At 36.4% G+C, this 19,663-nt stretch overlaps 1 protein-coding gene across 22 annotated transcripts in view; it reads left to right on the top strand.

Annotated features, from left to right (window-relative positions):
* MEF2C (myocyte enhancer factor 2C) overlaps nucleotides 1–19,663 on the top strand; it is a 134,550-nt gene that overhangs the window by 96,239 nt on the left and 18,648 nt on the right. For 15 of the 22 annotated variants that reach the window (XM_064641823.1, XM_064641824.1, XM_064641838.1 and 12 more), the window contains 3 exons: nucleotides 1,160–1,303; nucleotides 7,961–8,147; nucleotides 9,332–9,379. In XM_064641823.1, the coding sequence (XP_064497893.1) occupies nucleotides 1,160–1,303; nucleotides 7,961–8,147; nucleotides 9,332–9,379 (379 nt within the window). Of the gene's footprint in view, nucleotides 1–1,159; nucleotides 1,304–1,364; nucleotides 1,503–7,960; nucleotides 8,148–9,331; nucleotides 9,380–19,663 lie in introns of all 22 variants that reach the window. The other 7 variants (XM_064641839.1, XM_064641835.1, XM_064641831.1 and 4 more) reach the window with 4 other exon arrangements.

The following is a 19,663-nucleotide window of genomic DNA, read 5'->3' as shown; positions in this document are numbered from 1 at the left end:
GCTCAGATGAGAAGCAGTGTTTCTGAGAAAGCAAAAAGAAACCAGACAGAGTATCCCACACTAATAGGCAGCACAGGCATAGCCACTTATTAACACACATTATGTGTTATGTGATCTTTTTGTTGAAACTGAGCTTGCTTAGCCAGGTTTCAACTCAGAATGGACGACAAGCTGACTAATAAAGTTTGTAGACAGCCAAATGGACTTGGAAAAGTTTTTGAGTAAGACATTCTTGAAGCTAAAGTTGAGAAATCTGGAGAATACTGGCTTTATGTACTACTGCTTGTATATGGGAAGTCCACACTTTCTTCTCATATTCTTTTACCTTAATATAGGCTGTGACTGTTCATTGGTGATCTGTCAAGGTAGATCAGTTAAAACCTATTTGAAGGCAGGCAACCATTCTGAACTCTAAACTACTGATTTCATTCTGGGTTTAAGCTTTTTCATCTCTGTTATTTGTCTTTGTGATGATAATCATGGTTGTGAGGGTTGATTTGAGCTGCTAAACATGAAATTCTTCTGGTTTGACTTTTCACTGAACATCTGTTTTAGCAGTGCTTTTTCCCGTACATTAAGCTTCAGCTCTGTGCATTTGTAGCACTGTAAATCAGTCAATGAAAAGTAACTACTGTGTCTAGATGCTCTTAATTGGTATTTCACAGCCATATTATCAACTCCGTTCTCCCTCTTGTTCTGTCAAAAGTGTACACTGAGGAACAGCATTGCTAATGTCATCTCTTGAATTCAATTTAGGTAATCCTTCTTCTTCTGTGATGAAATTACTAAATTTATTTCCTGTTGGTTTTTTGTTGTTTCTTTTTCCATTTCTTCCTCCTGTATCTTTCTTTAAAGACACCAGTGTATTCCACTGTAAGCAGTATGCGTCCTTTGCTTTTAATGTTCATTGACCTCAAGTTAATAAATATGTTAAGTTTGTTTTCTCTTAAAATAAATTGCATTCTGGGTCTGCATGATCCTCACTTGCTACTCATAATTGGAGACCTAGAGCACCAGTGTGGTGGATTACTAGTCACTTTCTTTCCTTAAAGCATAATCTAAAACCTTCCTCTGATGAGCAGTTTGGTTTTTTTTAACGCTGCTGACTCTTTCTTGCAACCTGTGTCAAGGATTGAACTTTCCAAATTATGTATTTCAGACATTGAGAAAGAAAGGACTTAATGGCTGTGACAGTCCAGACCCCGATGCAGACGATTCAGTAGGTCACAGTCCTGAGTCTGAGGACAAGTACAGAAAAATTAATGAAGATATTGATCTAATGATCAGCAGGCAAAGATTATGTGTAAGTACTCTGAGCTTCCTTTCATTTTTTTTACTTTCTGATATTTCTCTGAACCTGGCAGGCATTGAACAAGAAAGAAAACAAAGGTTGTGAAAGCCCTGATCCTGACTCCTCTTACGCTCTCACCCCACGCACTGAAGAAAAATACAAAAAAATTAATGAAGAATTTGATAATATGATCAAGAGCCATAAAATACCTGTAAGTACCAAAGGTTAGATGGCTGTCTGCTGATAACTGCTGCAGTAACAAACCATAACCCTTTCAGTTCTGGCTTAAGGAAAACATTTGGCTTTAATAGCCAAATATATAACTAAACACTGTGGTCAGAAAATTTCACACAACATATTTTTCTTCCAAGTCTCTACCTCTGACACACAGACAAAGCCTACTATGGATGAAACCTACAGAAGGAAGTGAAATATACATATATACATTATATTCACTTGATTTACAGAACCATTTTACCACACCACTTGCCCAAATTATACCTAAAAAATAACAATGGAAATCTTTCTTTGTGCACAGGCTAACAAACCCACAGAACACTTTCTGAGGTGATATAGAAAAAGTTATGTAGAACTGAAATTCCTTTATATATAGTAATGAGTGTGTTTTGTGCATGTCACTTCAGTTCTCAAATGTCTCTGCTAAACTCAGTTGCAGCACTGAAGGGTTACAGCTACTTGCTCGCTGCAGAGAAACAGACTGCATGAGAGCCTAATGGCAGGATTCAGACATGTTTGTGTGTTGGGGTGATTTTACAGCTTTATCAGAGAATTTGCTTTGACCTCATCAGCATTTCTTTAATGCTTTAACATGAGCTAAATTTTGTTTTAACCAAGTCAAAATTTCTAACAATATGCCTTTCCAGATATCTAAGAGAAATAACTCTGCATGTGCTATTTCGTTTGCACAAGGTATACAAAGGATGAATACTTTGTGATAATGTTTGATACTACATTTATAAAGTCAAGAAAAAAAAATATGGATGTTTGGAGGTTATATTTGGTCTATTTTCCAAATGTGTGTGGAAGACAAAGTCAAAAACCAAAGATTTGCCCGGGTCCAAAAAATCATTTGAATGTTTATAGGTAGCTGCTTGTTTCTGAAAGAGAAGAGATGATTTGTATGTGTTCATTCATTGTTCCCACATAAAAGCTGCATGATTTGCTACCAAAAAGGTTATCTGTATACCAGAATGAGCAAAATGTCTTCTGTAGTGCTAGTCAATTGCACACACAAAACCTGACACCTAAGATGAGGATACCTCTTAAGGATGCTCAGATTCTGTCTCATGCAGTGTACGTGTTCTTTCCATTAATTCTCACCAGATAGATTTTCGCTCAAGGTAATTAAAATTTGAAGTTCTCACATCATGCCCAGTATATTTTGGAAAAAAAAGTAAAAATATAAAGTAATACTTTCCCAGAGACTAGAATGGCACCAAATTAATATTTAGAAGGGCTGGTTAAGGATGTCCAATGTGTATATAAAATATCAGGGAGAAAGACATATATATTCCATCTTTTTTTACCTCTATTTTTTTTGCTTCTTTTGCAAAGCTGGTTTTCTCAGAATAAAGAGCTCTAAAGCTGTCGCCGTGAATTTGGTTTCTCAGAATGGAACTCAGTTTGACAAACAATGACTGCAGCATTTAGGAAGACTGTTATAAGCTGGAATGCTTAACCCTTTTTCACATCAAAATCTCACCAATTGCCATTCTTCCATTCCTTTCCTCTTTCAAGGATGACTTTTGCCTTTTTCAAATCAAACTGACAGAATGTTCACCAAACTACTTTTCTGCCTTAAAAAAGTGTTTGAGATGATCCTTCAGAACCTCTGTTTATCTCATGCTACCCCTGTTTTTGTTCCAGAAAAGCAGCACGTGTTATAATTTTCTGAAATCTTAAGACATGAAAAAGAGCCAAAACTTGGAAAAGACCCTCATTCCTGTGGTAGTGAGATCTATCACTTTCTTTACCTCCATAAGCATTTGGGAAAATTGTCTTTTCTATAAAACCAGGAAACTTATAGGAATTAGGAACAACACGTTAATCTGAATGGAGTACATCAGTTTTGTCCTCCCAAAATTAATGGAATTTCCCTATGGCTGCTTTAATTAAATTAAACCTTTTGATGTCAAATATAGTCCTACTTCAGCAATTACCACGGTGATTTAGGGGATAATGTAACTTCCTACTTTCAGGTATGTTACAAGGTATGGTGTATTAAGTGTTTTGTGAAATTACTTCAGAGATGTTTCAGAGATACAGAACTGCACAGTTAGCATTTTTTTTCATGTAAGACAGAATATCCCTCCTCTGAATACTTCCCATGCAGAAGTCAAGGTCTGTGTCCTCCATCAATCTGCTTACCTCAAAAGGAAGAATCAGTAGATACTCTCCCCTAATGCAATAGGGACTCCTTCTTGTGGCATAAGCCAAGATGTAATGGGCAAGATGGTGCTCACAACTAGTACGTAATAGAAATTTGTAAGTCTCTGGTTTTATATATAAATATCATATATTACATGGTATGCAATAATGCTCTTAACTGTACAGATCAGTATAACCTAGTCAGGGAAGTTATATTCATTCACTTTTGATCCTCAAAGGTAGCCAAGAAAGTTGAGGGGAAAAAAGCAAAATTAAACAAAAAGTCAGCAAGTCAAGTCTCTAAATCACTACTTACAAAATATATAAAACAATGCATTGCCTGTGCCTGGTCTTGTAACATAGTAAAGCTGCTGCCAAATGAAAATAACATTGGCTTTTGCTCCTAAGAGCTAAGGCCAATAATGTTTCCTCAGATAATTTTCCGGGGATAAGTATTTGTATTGTTCTAAACCATCTGATAATAATTAGACATTTATTTGTAGTTTTCATAAGAGTGATGAAAGCAGAGGAGACAGAAATAATCCACTAGAAGGGAGCTATAAGTATCTCTGTCTCTAAGTAAATGAAGGCCTGGTTGAACATGGGAGGGATAAAACTAATATTTAACACAGTTTAGTCCATTAATTTCCAAGGGGTTTGAGTGTCCAACATTTTCCTTTGCACCACAGATTTGGAATGCACATCTTAACACAATGTGGTATCATCTCCAGTGAGCCATCTGCCCTCTTTGGCAGTTGTGTCCCAGGGAGAAAAGACAGAGGGAGGGAGAAAAAAAAAAAAAGACAAAGTGTGGCAAACTGCACACACGTTACAGTAAGACTTTGTCTATGTCAGAAAATTAGCAAATGGCAAAGAACATAGTGAGGCAATGGGAGGTACTTATCTCTATGCTGAATGCTTTAGCACCAGCCAAATAACATTCTCTCAGACAATTTCTTAGCTCTGTTTGGTTGTTGGCCCAGGCCAGGAACAATTCCCAATTGTCAGTTTATATGTAGTCATGACTTTTTTGAGGTTGAGAAAGCTTAATGGTATGGACACCGAGTGCTCTGTGACCTCAGATGGCTTCAGTTCCTCTCTAGTTCCTACTAATATAGATATTACGCAAGTGCACCAGAAGCTTTAATGTCCATCAGGCCCAGCTGGAATCGATATGCCTCGTGACTTACTACCAGGAATGACTAGGGAATCTGCAGGAGGTTGCAGTTCTTGGTGAAGGATTTATAAAACTGTAATAAATTTGGACAAACAGAGCAAACTGGAGCTAGAGACTTACTGTTTTGTACTGGTGTTTATCCAGTCAAACTTCTCTCTCTAACTTTTGACTACGGAGGAGAAGAAATAAAAACTACTATATTCCAGATATAGTGTGTATTGTGCTGCAAATCAACAAGCAAAATTACTTTTCCCTGATAAAATTGCCTATGAAGTGCTCTGTAAATAGATGTAAGTAGACCCAGACAGTAGGTAAAAATGAAATCATTACTACAGAAGTTAAGAAACTAATTCAACTTGTTTAAAAAAATATTTTTTAAATGACAAAATAAAAGCTAAGCAACTGTTCACATAACTAGAGAGATTGGCAGCCCCAAGAGCACCCAAGGCTGGAGCTCTTTTGTTCTGCACCGATGTAGAAAAAGAAGAATCTAGCTCTTCATGGGTTTGGTCTGTACATGGAAGGAAGAACATAATGGCGAAAGCAGATAAGCTTGTTGAGGTCTAGCAAGACCTTCAGTTTTGCATTTGTACCAGTGTTTTAGCTTAGGTAACTCAACAGAAGTTTGGATAAGGAAAAGATATTAGAGACAATAATAGTCTCTACCCAGGCTCAGAGGATAGATTTCACAGATCTTGTATGATAGGTGACGAAGATGTTCTGCAAAGTGTTCTCCAGTGGGTGACGATCTGACGTAGACTGACACTCAAGCAGGCGGGATCATGGGCTCAAAGCCACCAGGCAGGGAAAACTCCATCACAACCCTGAATGTTGCAAGAATCAGAAATTCCATGTTGGCTTATTTATGTCTCACGTCAGGCTGGAGGGGGAGCTAAGACCTGAGGAGCTATTCACATCCTCGTGTGAATTCGCTGGCTAAAACCTTTTGAAAAGGCAGTAACCAGTAGCAGCAGCTAACTTTGAACACCAGGAGCAGTCTCATGCTTCTGACTTACATAGGATTTAGGAACATCTTGTGTCCTTCTGTGGCCAGTGAAAAGAATGTCTTGCTTCAAAACATACCTTCATCTGATAAAGTGCTTCAGATTATGCTATATGAACCTATTTCCAAGGAGTCTTGACCTCAGTCATGAGGATGTAAATTACGTGTAGGTTCTTACATCTGTAGATTAGATGTAGAACATGGGGATTCCCAAAACACCTTACCTTCCTGTCCCATCTCTAGTTCAACCAATCAGGTCTGTGGAAAATACAGCCCTTGGAGTGCATTTCAGCTTCTCAGCAGAGGGAATCAAGTTCCTACATGAAGCCCCCAGGCTGGGGATCAGTAGATCCATCTATTCAACCACTGTTGCTATGGCCAGCTCTCACAAAAACCAGGCCATAGGCTACACAGAGGGTATCAGAGCTAAATTAACACCTTTAAATAATTCCCAAGGCATTTGTGTAATGTATCCTTCACATCATACCCTGAACTAAAATCTTGCTCTGTGTTTCAGTGGTTAAGCCAAATGATTCCTCTATATTTAGAGCAAAATTTTTTCTGCTTCTAGAAATGGGAGAGGTTAAAAAAAAAAACAAACCACCGCCAACCTTAATAGATAACTGTAATTTGATGGCTAGTGCTGTAATACACAGGGCACAGCCAATAGTTCCAGCCAGAGAAGAGACATGTGGGTGGTACAAGGTCAGGGTGCCGCTGTTGCCTGGCAAGCAAATGATGTGCCCAGCTCTCCACATACTCCCTCTAGGTCCTTGAAGACTTACAAGTCCTATCACCTACCAATAACAAAATTAAAACCTCTGATTTTCTCCCTCAGAATATGTTACAAGCCTCCTTCAAAGAATTTTTGGATGTGTTTAAGCTCTTCAAGCTTATAAGATTTATAAATGGCAAATTGAGCGGTGCTTAGTTTGCATTCAGGTATTGAATATTTAAAATGCTGTCAGGTAATTCTGAAAAAGATTTTTTGATCGAAAAGACAAGAAATTAATTATTTTAAAAACAAGTAAATTAAATACAGATTTCTAATATGGTTATAATTTTTATAGAAATTCAAGCAAGCACTACCTGAGAAAACTCCAGCCAACAAACTGACAACCAACCAAGGAAACCTGAACTGGGCTTTCTCAGAGCCTAATGAGAATTAGATTCTGCATCTCCTCACACTCTCTGTCAGAGTGGTACATTATTTGGTTCATTTTTGAAAGGGATTCTTTCAAAGGGAAGTGCATAAGGAGACACTCCTGCCTTTAAGTATGAAAACAGTGTATTGAAAAGTTGTCACTAAACACTACCGCCCCACACAAAAAAACTCAAAAAAACCCCAAAAATAAAATAAAATAATAATAATAAAAAAAAGGAACACAAACACTGGTGTATATCTAAGGTTCTTGTATTTGTTGGCTGTCCCTGAGTAGAACTTTGTTTCTTTTAAGCCCTTCCAAGATAAGATAGAAACTTTAAAAAATGTAATTTGCTGTGTTGGTGTATTTAACATGATTCGGGATCATTCTGGTTGCTAAAGCAACATAGCTGAAATTAAAGCCTTCCCTTTTGGATTCCACCCCTTCTAATTTTTCTCCATGCAATGAAGTCATCATAATCATGTACCTTTGATCTTGCAGTCATCTATGACACTAGATTAAGGTATCATAAGTGAACAATTATGATGTCACAGAATGAAAGAAAAAGAAAATTAAGCTGCATAAAGTAGAGGGTTGTTTTAAACAAGAAAAAGAGAAAAAACTAAAGGGTTGTTTTAAACAAGAAAAAGAGAAAAAACTAAAAAAAAAAAAAAAAAAAAAAAAAAAATCTTTCCAGTTCTTACAAAGTAAATGCGCAAGCTGCATTAAAGGAAGATGGGATCATGATTCAAAAAAATCATATTTAAAAGCTCTTTTGAAACTCTTCTCTTGAGTCTTGTGGAAGGAGGCAAGCATAAATATTTTAACCACCATCTACAGAATATTTTAACCACCAACTACAGAATATTTGAACTAAATATAGAGTAACTGTACTTGAAGGCTGTTGTGCTTCTGTACTATTCTCGTCTCTGTTTTTCTTTTTTTTGCTTGTACAGGCTGTTCCACCACCAAACTTTGAGATGCCAGTTTCTATCCCAGTGTCCAACCACAACAGTTTGGTGTACAGTAACCCAGTCAGCTCACTGGGAAACCCCAACCTTTTACCGCTGGCTCATCCTTCTTTGCAAAGAAATAGCATGTCTCCTGGTGTGACACATCGGCCTCCGAGTGCAGGTAACACAGGTAGGATCTGTTCCATCCCATCCCTTCAAGTGCTCTATTATCACCTCCTTGCATGCCTTCGATCACTTTAAACTGTACTCTGAGAAACAAGAAACTCTGCTTTTACCAGTCATAACAGTTTGTCCAAAATTACTGTGTTGAAAAAAATCAAAAGAAGAGCCAAAGGGGTTTCTATTCTCAATTTAGAAAATATAAAATAAATTAAAAAAATTTTAAAAAAATAAAAAAGGTTCTAGAAAAAGCTGAATATTTACTGAAATTAAAGAAAGTCGATAAAGGATAAAAGGGCAGACAACTTGCTGTTTCATAAAAAGGCAGCTTATCTACTTTATTTGTACAAGAACTCACTATACCATAAAGCTTAAGAGGGCAGGGAAGAAAATGTAGCCAATGCAAACAAGTTGAAGCAAGTAAATTAGGACATTCTTTATTTAAATAATCAGTCTCCAGGCTAAAAGCAGAATTTATTTTTATTTATTCATTCACAAGTTACTTGATGGGTTAATGTTAGTTGAGCTCTGTACTTGAGTGCCTTGTGTAGCAAGGGATTATGCTTTGTTCTGGTGATGATGAGGGCTCACCTCTGAATAGGATAAATGGGGATTAGGTTGTTTCAATCTGTCTGGCTGCAGCAATATCAAGATCCTTAAGAATACCACATTCAAAGAACTGTTTGAGATCTCCAAGTGCAAAGAGAACTCTTAAAAATACTTAGTGTGAATGTCTGTAAAGGGCCAAGGAAATTAAAAACTATGTAAATATATATATCTTCTGAGTTACATTCTTGTCTAGTAACCTTCAGCCTCTTCCTCCCAATCCTGTGTGAAAGCCTTTACTTTCCTGACTAACATTCAACTAAAGATAGATTTCAAGTGAATGACTACTATACATAACTTTCACACATAATTTTTCATATGCTGTGGAAGTATGAAAATTTAAAAAAAAAAATAAAGAATGAAATGTTATGTACTACATATTTTTGTTTATCCCTGAAAGGCAAGTGTCTCAGACAGGTAACATTAAACATTATGATTTTATGACTATGGGTCTGATTCAATGCCAGTTGAAGTCAGAGGAAAGAAGTGGTGGATACTGGAGCAGACTGAAGGTAGAGAAAATGTTTTGAATGTTTGTGTGTTATAATTTATTGTGCTCATTTATTGTATTTCATTTCTACCCCCTAGGTAGCCTGATGGGTGGGGACCTCACAACCGGTGCAGGCACCAGTGCAGGTAAAGAGAAAAAAATGTATTTCTTTAAGTGAATAAAGGACTTACTTCAAAGACTGAGTCCTAAAATAGCTCCATATTGGAGCTGATGTATTAGAAATTGATTGGCATCAATTTAATTCTCCCAACTGGGGATGGGGGGAGTTGATACTTGTGGTTCTCTTACTGGTAGAAAGAGGCTTGTTTTCCAGCAGTGTCAAATATCTTGCACCTCAACAAATTCCACAGACACAAATGTCTGGTTTCCTTCACATCAGCCTTTGCATACAAACTTTTGGGTACATTGCGTACCCCTGTTCAAGCAAAACTCCCAGTGGAGTCAGTGTCAGAAACCATGATCCTTTTTGAGTCACAGGGAGTTTTTCCTTTGACTTTAGTGGAATTGGGGTTTCAATTTATGAATTTAAGCTTGAGTAAAGATTTCAATATTGCGTCTCTCATTAGACTTTAATGTACTGAGTGCAGATGTGATTTCAAGCCGCTGCTCTAAGACCATTGCTAGTCAGCAAAATCTGTTAGCATTTACTTAAATAATCAGTAATTAACTTAAGTTTAGTTTTATGTATTTGCTTAAGTGCTTTGATACACAACAGGGAAAGGATTTTCAAAATACCCAGGCAGAGAAAAAGATTAGCCCATTTAGTTCTGCTCCCATAGAACTAATGAGAACTGAACTTGCTAAGTTCTGTGTTATCAAATCGATGTTGTCAGAGTAGTCCCCTTTGCTCAGCAAACTCAGTGGTTTGTTAGCAACGTCAGCAATGTTGCATTATGACAAATAAGGATTACAAAAGACAATGGCAAGATTACTTTTGCAGTTTTAGGAGTAGACACATATGTTCAAAGAAAACAACCTGAGTGGTAAAACATTCAATTTTACTGTGTTAACTGCTCTCAAAGAGAACTGTATGGAAAAACAGTTGGAAGATTCATTTTGTGCACTATAAACCAAGGCTGATATATGTGGCAATTCCAACATTGTCTCTTAAAATTATTTATAAAGAAATTTTGGATCTAGTGATTTTTTTTTCTCTCCTTTGGCTCTCGTCAAGCCCCACCCCCCCTTTTATCTTCACACATGGATGAATCACAGATGTTTGTATGATGCATCCATAGTAAAATTGTAACTGCACAAAACTGTATCAGAAAGGCACTTTAAACACATACTAAAGCTTTGAGGGGTCATTTTGTATTAACTTCGGAGTAGGGAAGGCAGACCACAGGAACTTTGCTATTAGTCTCCTTTGTTTTCTAAAAAGAGAGCATGATAGAAAATTATATATTTGTTCATTATCTCCTGTTAGCCTGCGAAACACAGCCAAAGGCAGATTCAATCTGGTTATGGTCGCATTTCATCTTTCTTTTTAAGCTCGAGTAGAAACTTAGGAACAGCGGCAGACGGATAGCAATTGATCGCACTATTAAGGGGCTCCCTCTTCTGGCTCATTTAGAAATATCATTGCCTGGTTACTGGTCTCCCGTTCCTTTAAATAGACGCTGGAAAGCAATTAGTAAAGAAGGCAACGTTTTCTTTTAAAAGAGGAGCATACAAAAATTAAGTGTCACCTACATGTGCATTTGTCTTAATAATCCTTGTGCTTAATAAAATCTGTACATCAGTATACCGGTTTAAAATTTATATTCTTTCTAAATATATTTTTTTTTCCTTGGAAATATATTAAAAACATATATAAGCATAGAGAGCCAGATAGCTTGATTATTTACTCACAAATTAAAAATTTGCAGTTCTGGCACACTGTGTTATGCATTAAGCTCTCAAGCAATGTAACTTTGGAGTAGGCAATTGATTTCAGAGGCATATATACGAGGAACATTGCTAGGAATGCATCATAAATATTTAATTGCATGAATAGTCTTTGTTCTTTATCTGGCAATAAGTGCCTTAAACACCATTAAAGAAGTGTTTTCTAAATCTCTTCAATGCAGAACAGTAGGAAGAATTTGATACAGGGCTGAAGAAAAATGGAAAGGTCTTAGTTGCATTGTTCCACAACAGCACTGTTTTGGACAGTCCTCTTTCTTTAGGATGCAGAAGAATAAACATCAAAGTTCTCTTTGTTCATCATTTTTCACAAGAATAGAGACCTCTGTATTTTCTTCTAATTGGCATGTTAGAAGCTGCTAACATGATCATGTGCCTTAATCTCTTTGGGTTCATATTTCTGGACAAATTAGAACATTATGAATTTGCATTTTTCCGCAATGCTTAAAAATAGCATATATTCAAAATAATATACTTCAAGAAGAGTCTAAATAGTTTCATTTCTGCTGTTATAAAATGAAACTTTTTATTACTAATGCCTGGCCTCGGTTTCTTCACTCCTTCAACAAATTACATTATAACAAATTGCATTATGATTGCAATATCAGAAATGGGAAGAGATTATTTAAGCCCATGTTTTGAGAAGTATGTTGTTTCACTGGTTTGGATTATTTCAAGTATTAACCCTGGAATCATGCACAATTTACCTTGGGAGTGAACCCAAGGCATAAATAGAACTTAAAAAGCTGACTACTTCTTTATTATCTTACACAACTAAATACCATCAGTGGTATTTTTAAGTTGAACCAAGGTTATCTCAGGTTTGTTAGAGTAAATTTGTTCTTAACGCTGATTAAATAGTTTCTGTCATGTGATAGTAGCAACTTCCAATAAAATCAGAGTGAACTTCACATTTAGTAGCATTGCTAAATTATAAACACAACAATGTCTTTGGCACTATTCTCTCAGTGGCTTTTGATTGAAAGAGAGAACAAGAACTTTTTGGATGCAAATTGACGTGCTCTAAACCCGTTCTATCTTATCCCATAACTAGTATGAAGACTGATTTATTTACTTGTTGGCATCATAGACTATATGAAGTTCTTTTAATTTCTAGAGAGTGTATTCTTTAACAAACCCACTTAACAGTACCTTTACCATAAATAAATAATGTTGATGAAGTTTTAGTACTGTAAATTATCTGAACTCAATTTTTATTCAGTGGCTCATTATTTATGTTGAAAGTTTGATAAAAGATTAAAACTAATAAAATATTTCAAAAGTTTTAAAATAGAACAGTATTGGGGGATGTCTTTCTTTTCATCTGTACTTCTAACTTTTGATTTGCAGATTAAATTCTGTTTTTAAATTGAATTCTGGTTTTCATATTTATATTTTTTCAGATTAAGACATTTTATAATTAAGTTTTCTTTTGAAATAGGCAGGATTACTATATGCTTAAAACTACTATAAATAATAAAATCAAAAGAAAAATTCCATCTTAAGTTTTAAATACAGGATGGGTATAAAATAAAATATATACTTGCTATAACTGTTTATTTATGTAATTTTTTGTTTCCCTATTTGATTTCTCTACTGCCTCCATCTTGACATTAATATTAAACTAAAGAAGCAAGTTAGTCAAAAGTACTTAGGACTCTATAAATGCTGCCAGAGGAACTAAGTGCTTGGTCTCTTTTGATCTGGCATCCTCAAACTACCTTTAATCCTGTTCTTAAAAAAACATTAGAAAGATCATCAATGCATTTTGAAAAATTCATCCGATGTCTCTTTAAGAACTGCATCCTGTATTTACCTATAGATCAGTGGCTAGTCATTTCCTTCTAGAAATTAACCACAAGCTAACAATTGCCTTCTCATCTTCTGAGGGCTGAGGTCCTGAAATGCCAGCCAGTATCATAATTTTGTAGTACTTTCCTTCTCTTTGTTCTTTTCTTGGACATGTATTGACTGTGGGTGAAGGTATTATACATTCTACTAGTATTTCAAGACACATGGGAATATATGTAATAGTAGCAGTTTTTAACTTATAAGCCTTCAGGGCAGAGGCAATCTGGATGGTGTCTTCTCAAAAAAGAGTGGTTTACTAAAAAGAAGCAATCTGCCCAAATAAGCCAAACAGCAGTACCAAAAAAATAAGCAAGACTTTCAAAGGCATCTAGCTTCATTAATGTCTTTTGAAACTATAAATATAAATGAGAAAATTAATATTAAAAATTTTTTTAAAAATTAAAAAGCTGTGTAAATATTCTCCACTGTGCCCTGAAATCATGCTTGGCATAGTCAAAAGAAGGTTGGGCTATAATGTGTTAAATAAACAAGTGAGCTTGGAATAGTGATTCTCAAACCACAGTTTATGGGCAGCCTGTTCAGATTGGATTTGCCAGGGAGAGCATGCTGGGTTGTTCCCTGTCCGTTATTACTTGATGAGTGCACTAGCCCACAGACTTCTGATCCAAAGATTGGGCAAAATGTGGTACAGAAGCATAGTAAACAATAGTTCTTGTCCAAGGAAGCTTATAGTCCCAAAGAACACTCATTCATAACAGAGTTGTGATGCAATAGTGCCAAATCCAAATAACAAGAATTCATAAATTGGCAGCTTGACTTAAAACCATGGAGGGGGATACTAAATGAAAAACATAGCAGCTCTCTTCTTCTCTTTTCCACTTGTATTATGCCATTAAATGTTCCTTTTCCAAGCTTTCCTCCATATTGGGAGTATATATATACTTTTTCTTCCGTGTTTTAAGGGAAGTACCTACAGGTAGGAGATTTTGATAAAGCAGGAAGAACACTAGAACTTGTTTGACAGGTCTAATACATAGTAGAAAGACAATAGTCTATCCAACAGTAACTGAATTTCATACCTATGTAGGGAGACAACACAGGCCTTTCCAAATTTAACTTCTATTTCTGCCCTGAGCAACTGTTTTATATGACTTATTGAGGCTCTTTCATACATGTGAAAATCACAAAATATGTGAAAGGATAGCTGCTGCTATCCTTGTAAAAATTAAAAAAAAATCTTGCAGTGGGTGTCATATGCAAAGATAAACATGTATCTTCATCTTACTCATGTGACCTCTTACCAGAGATCCACGCAAGCTCATTCTCAGAAGACATCATTGAAAATCTGTGAAAATTTGGCCTTAATTAGGTTTCCACCTGTTGTGAGTGTTGACTTAGTAATTTATTTAGTTGTTCCCTGTCTCTTCATTGCTTTAATCAACAATGTCTCAATATTTGTATTTATAAAAAGACAGCTTGAAAAAATTGAAAGGGAGAAAGCCCTAAGTTCACATGTAATGAACAATTAAGTGAGTCATACAAACTGGTTCTTTCTAAGTGGGATTTTAAAGACAGGCATGATTGACTTCTTTTATGATAAAAAGTTTCAAATGTTCCTCAAGACTAATTTAGATTCTTTAGAAAAAATCCTTTTCCTAGTGAAGTCTGGGGGAATTTTATGCTTTCCTTAAGTGAGACAGGAATTTCACTGTTTTTTCTGTCTGTGCATTCTTGTTCACTAAGACATCACACAGTCTTCTGTTGCAATCCATACTCTTGTTCAAAATCAGAAAGCACTGCTTAAATTTCAAACCAAATTAAGTAGTATTATGTATGTGCAAAATACTTTACTTTTGCCTGCATATCTGTTCTAAAAAAAAAAAAATTAACAATTATTTCTAAAGTTTCTTTCAGGAAGCAAGAAAATACATTTTCAAATAAGGCCTTCTCTTTATAATTAAAATTATTGAAATATTTTTCATTGAAAAAGCAGTTTCCTCAAAATGGTAATTGATTTCAAATAGCCAAAAAAGGAAATTATTTGTAATCAGCAAATAATTTGTTAAAAGCAGATGATTGACAAAAGGGTTATGGCTTTAAACTGAAGGAGGGTAGATTTAGTTTAGATATTAGGAAGAAATTCTTAACCGTGAGGGTGGTGATGCACTGGAACAGGTTGCCCAGAAAAGCTGTGGGTGCTCCACCCCTGGAAGTGTTCAAGGCCGGGTTGGATGGAGCTTTGAGCAACTTCTAGTGAAAGGTGTCCCTGCCCATGGCAGGGCATTTGGAACTAGATGATCTTTAAGGTCCCTTCCAGCCCAAACCATTCTGTGATTCTGTGATATGATTCGTCAAAGTCTCTCACAGGCAGTAAGAAGAGAAAAGTCCTCTACTCTTCTCAGGCTTGTATTTTTCTCGTCAGCAAATATATTTTTCAGCAATATAGTTTCTTCTCTGACATGTCACATTCTGGTTTGTTTTTAATTATTGAAACTCTGGATCAATCCATATGCAAAAAGAAAGAAAAAATACTGTTTATTTTTTGCATAAGCTGAACTAGAATGAAACATCTTTTCAGCTAGCATACTTATAAGAGGGCAGCTAAGTCCTGCAAACATATTTTGGAGAGGCGTTTATCTCAGACCAGTGAGGGCCAGATAGGAATTGTGCACATTTTAAGAGATCGGGTCTATGCCAGTAACTGCAAGATCGTTGGAAAAGCTGTGATGCAGGCTGAGTTTCAGCTGACTATGGAAAACCACCCTCAATATCTGGTGTTGGCCTCTCCTATTAGACTAAACTTTAGTGTGGAAGACCAGTGTATTCCTAGTGCAGAGCATGGACTAACATTTGCAGATGTGAACAGTGAATGAGGAGAGACCATTACACGAGGTCTGGGACATTGCATCATGCCAGCTCCTCATGGTAGCAGATACAACACCAGTAACAGGGGCAAGATAGCTGTTTCACCATGGTAAGACACTTCTGAATGACTCCGATCCCTGATATTTTGTTTGGACCTTATAAAACTGTAACACAAGAGTATACTCCTGTTGCTCATTGTGCAGTGCCCACATGTCTAAACTACAGACACATAATATTTATAAAGCACAAAACTGAAGACCACTGTGTAATTGCCTTAAGTGATTTTTCTCAGGAATTACAACTTAGTTACTGTGCTGATTAGGTGAAGCTTCAAGCCAAGCAAGATAATGTGAAATATACGGATGCTGAGATGAGCACAGCTATTGATAAATAATGGTGTTAGAACAAAATAGTGCTGTGGAAGTTGAGATAAGTTAATCAATACAATCAGAAGTAAAGGAAAGATAATGTTTCTACATGAAAGCTGTATGATCTGAGATTCCTGAAATTAGGTGTCATTAAAGAATTATGAAAGCAAATAGTACTATGATGTCCGACGCTATGATTGGACATTATATTATAAACACAATGGCAATAGTAACTGTACTACAAGATTAAAAAAACACAAACAGGACCTGGACTTGAATCATCTATTGCCCTGTTTCCTTGCTGAGGGGGAAAAAAAAAAAAAAAAGAGAGGAATGATAATCATTGAAGAAGAAGAAAGAGCATTCCTCCATCTCTCATTGTATAATTTGCCACAGACCCTCACTGCCTATGACATACATCCCTATTCCAAAGGTTGCAAGGAGGGAGTCCATGGATGTGCTGAAATATCTTCTTGCCACTTGGGAAAACTAATTGCAATGAGAAATGTTGCGAAGCGTTTCTCACAGTTCCTTGTGTGGGTAGCTGCAGGCTAATTCGAGACAGTCAGGTGCCACCTTTGCATTTATTTTATTAAGGTGTGAACTTCTAAAGTGGGAGAATAGTTAGTGCAAGAACTAATTTAGAAACATTTAAATATGTCTTTTTTTATAGCAATAAAACCTAACTGCAGTGTTGGTGATCAGGCTAGCTTCCCCTGCACTCGACTCAGCAGTAAAGTATTTGCATGCAGGTATAGCGGTCTGTGATGCACAAGTCAGGTTTATGTTCTCATGTTCTTTCGTCCTCCTTCTAAATAAACTCATTTATTTCTTCATTCAGCTGAAAAATCATCTCCAATTTCTAGGCTCCTAGATTTTCGACATGTCCTTAGATTTTCAGAAAAGTATTTTGTATATGTTTTGCATTGTCAAGTGCCCAAAGAGCCACTTCTTTACTTTCAGCCTCTGCCTGAGAAGCATCATCACTGTCCAGAATGAAATCTGAGCCCAGTTGCTGCAGTATTGGAGAAAAGTGCCCTTTTGCAGCAATAGTTATGTGCACCAGCAAATACTCCACATACAGTAGATTGTCAGGATGTTCCAATTTTTACATGCACTCACCCACAGATCAGAAATAATTTTGGCTAGATTATCCATGTATACAGTTCACTAAGGTAGCTGGCAGTACTCAATATTTTGTAAGGAGAGTTAATTGTTACATGTGGAACATGTAACCCCAGGACACGCTGGGGTCAGGAAGCAGCTGGAGACCTGGAACAGCAGAGGTTCCTGGGGGTGCAGAGCTGGGCTTCACAGCCTAGACCCATCCCACAGTCCCAGCAAGGGAGTAGGGACAGGGAGAGGCAGCCCAGGGCAGACCCAGACCCAGGCATCAGGCACCTCCATGGAGATGGGGATGGAGCAGAATGTCAGCCTATGGATGGGCATCTGGTGAGGCAAACCATTAGACTGGTTAGAGGACTATTCATGGCACTAAACACAACATTTAGCAGTAAGGCACATGCTATCTCAATATGTTGCATAAGTACTTGAACCAGCAAAGGGACAAACCAAAACTGAATAGTTTGAGCCACAGAACAGAGAAGTCACTTTCTTCATAATATGCTACAAATATAAGGAAATCATACACAGAGTTTTCCTTGGAAAATTTGAAGAGACCCTTTACCTCCCGTGCAGTGGAAGCACTGGAGATTTGCTTGATTTCCAAAATGGGAATTCACCCAGAATAATTAAATGGGATGCACAGTCTGACTTTTAGCTTTGTGCAGTCCCAGTACAGGTTACATGTACACCTAAATTGCCTACAGTATTGGGAGTATTTTAGTGGTTCCCAAATACTATCTTTTTTCCCACATAGGACAACGATAATGCCATTAGTGCCCTTTACATCTCTTTAAAGGGCAAGAAGTTCCCATTGACAGTTATGCAACCTGCTTGGCAAGAATGGGTGACTAGGGAGGGACAGCTTAGTCTTACATTGCTGTAGAAATCTCTACCTTCTTATTTACACTATTTCTAAATGATTAGTTCTAAAACTAGCAAAAAAAAGAGATAGTTTTGTCCTGGTTCTCCTCCCATTCTTCCAAATGCCTGTGTGTTCTCCAAACTGCCATCCTGTTTCAACTCAAAATGCAGCTGATACTTCCCAGGATGCCTGAGAATTCTTCCACACAAAGTCAGTAGGTTTTGTATGACTCCCTGTAATTCAGTAAAGAATTAGTTCAATGTTGTGGGAATGGGCAGTTACTTTAACATAAAGATTTCCTTTTTTCTAGACTAAGATAAGTGCAGATTGGTTTTCTTTTCCCACTTGCAGTTAGTAAAGATGGTGTACTGTGAATGACTAGCATTTAACGTGTGAGTAAGAACATTCAATTACCTTTTTTTAAAATTATTTTTAGATGAACACCAATACAGCTTCCTAGCGCCAATGCTTTGTTGCTAGCATGTGTTTATTTTGGGTGGTAAACTACAGCCTATTCCAACAGTGTGCACACATTAAAAAAAATAGAAAAATAAAAAAGATACATGATGTAAGAGAGAAAAGAGAGAAATTTGCCTCTTAATTACTGGTAGGAACAATTAGCAATCCTTCAGAAAGTGGAAAAATTAACTGAGTGAAGAGTGCAAAACTGTGTATAAATTTAGCAAAATTTCTCCTACTGCATAGATTTTTTTGTATACACATGTATTTTGAGGTGGAGTTGATTTGTGGCATAGTTTGCTCTGATGTATATATAGATTAATTCAACATTTAATATTCTTTATAAGAGGCTTGGTGGTCAGTCAAAATGTCATGTATATGGAATATGCATTTAACATAACCCCAAAACTTTTCACAAGTAAGAAAATACACTTGTTGGAAACTTGAAAGGAGCATTGAAACCCCTTCAAGAATTTGAATGTTCTTTTCCTATTCAAAATAATGTAGGTAGACATCCCAGATTCCTAAAGATCTCGTAAGTTCTCAATACATATGGTCAGTGAAAAACATTAGAGTAAAGAAAAGAGAAGAAAGGACGTATAAATTGTATGTCTTATTCTTCGTGCTTGTAGGACTACCATAGAGGATTTTTCATTCAGTATATTTTTATATCTTTGAAATCACTAATTTAAAAAAAAAAAAAGAAAGAGTAGGAACATGACAGCTTCAAAAGTCCAAGAAATCAAAATATAAAAATTTTCTAATTTTTCAAGACTTAAGGGCTTTGAATTATGACAATACTGTTCAAGAATGTTGAGAGATATGGAAAAAAAGTATTCTTTCCTCATTTGTGTTACCTTAACACATGGAAAGTTTCCTGCTTAAATGCTCAGTACAAAATTATTACCTTAACTCTGAGAATATCAAGAATTGCAGCCACTTGGCAATGCCTGTAAGCCAATGACCATAACTCTTTATAAGGTACAGGTGTTCCTAATGAGGGATGAAAGGAG

The sequence above is a fragment of the Pseudopipra pipra genome, chromosome Z, assembly GCF_036250125.1.
Source record: "Pseudopipra pipra isolate bDixPip1 chromosome Z, bDixPip1.hap1, whole genome shotgun sequence".
NCBI classification, from domain to species: Eukaryota; Metazoa; Chordata; class Aves; order Passeriformes; family Pipridae; genus Pseudopipra; species Pseudopipra pipra.
Note: the sequence above shows the minus strand (reverse complement) of the source record. Positions and strands in the feature narration are given on the sequence as shown.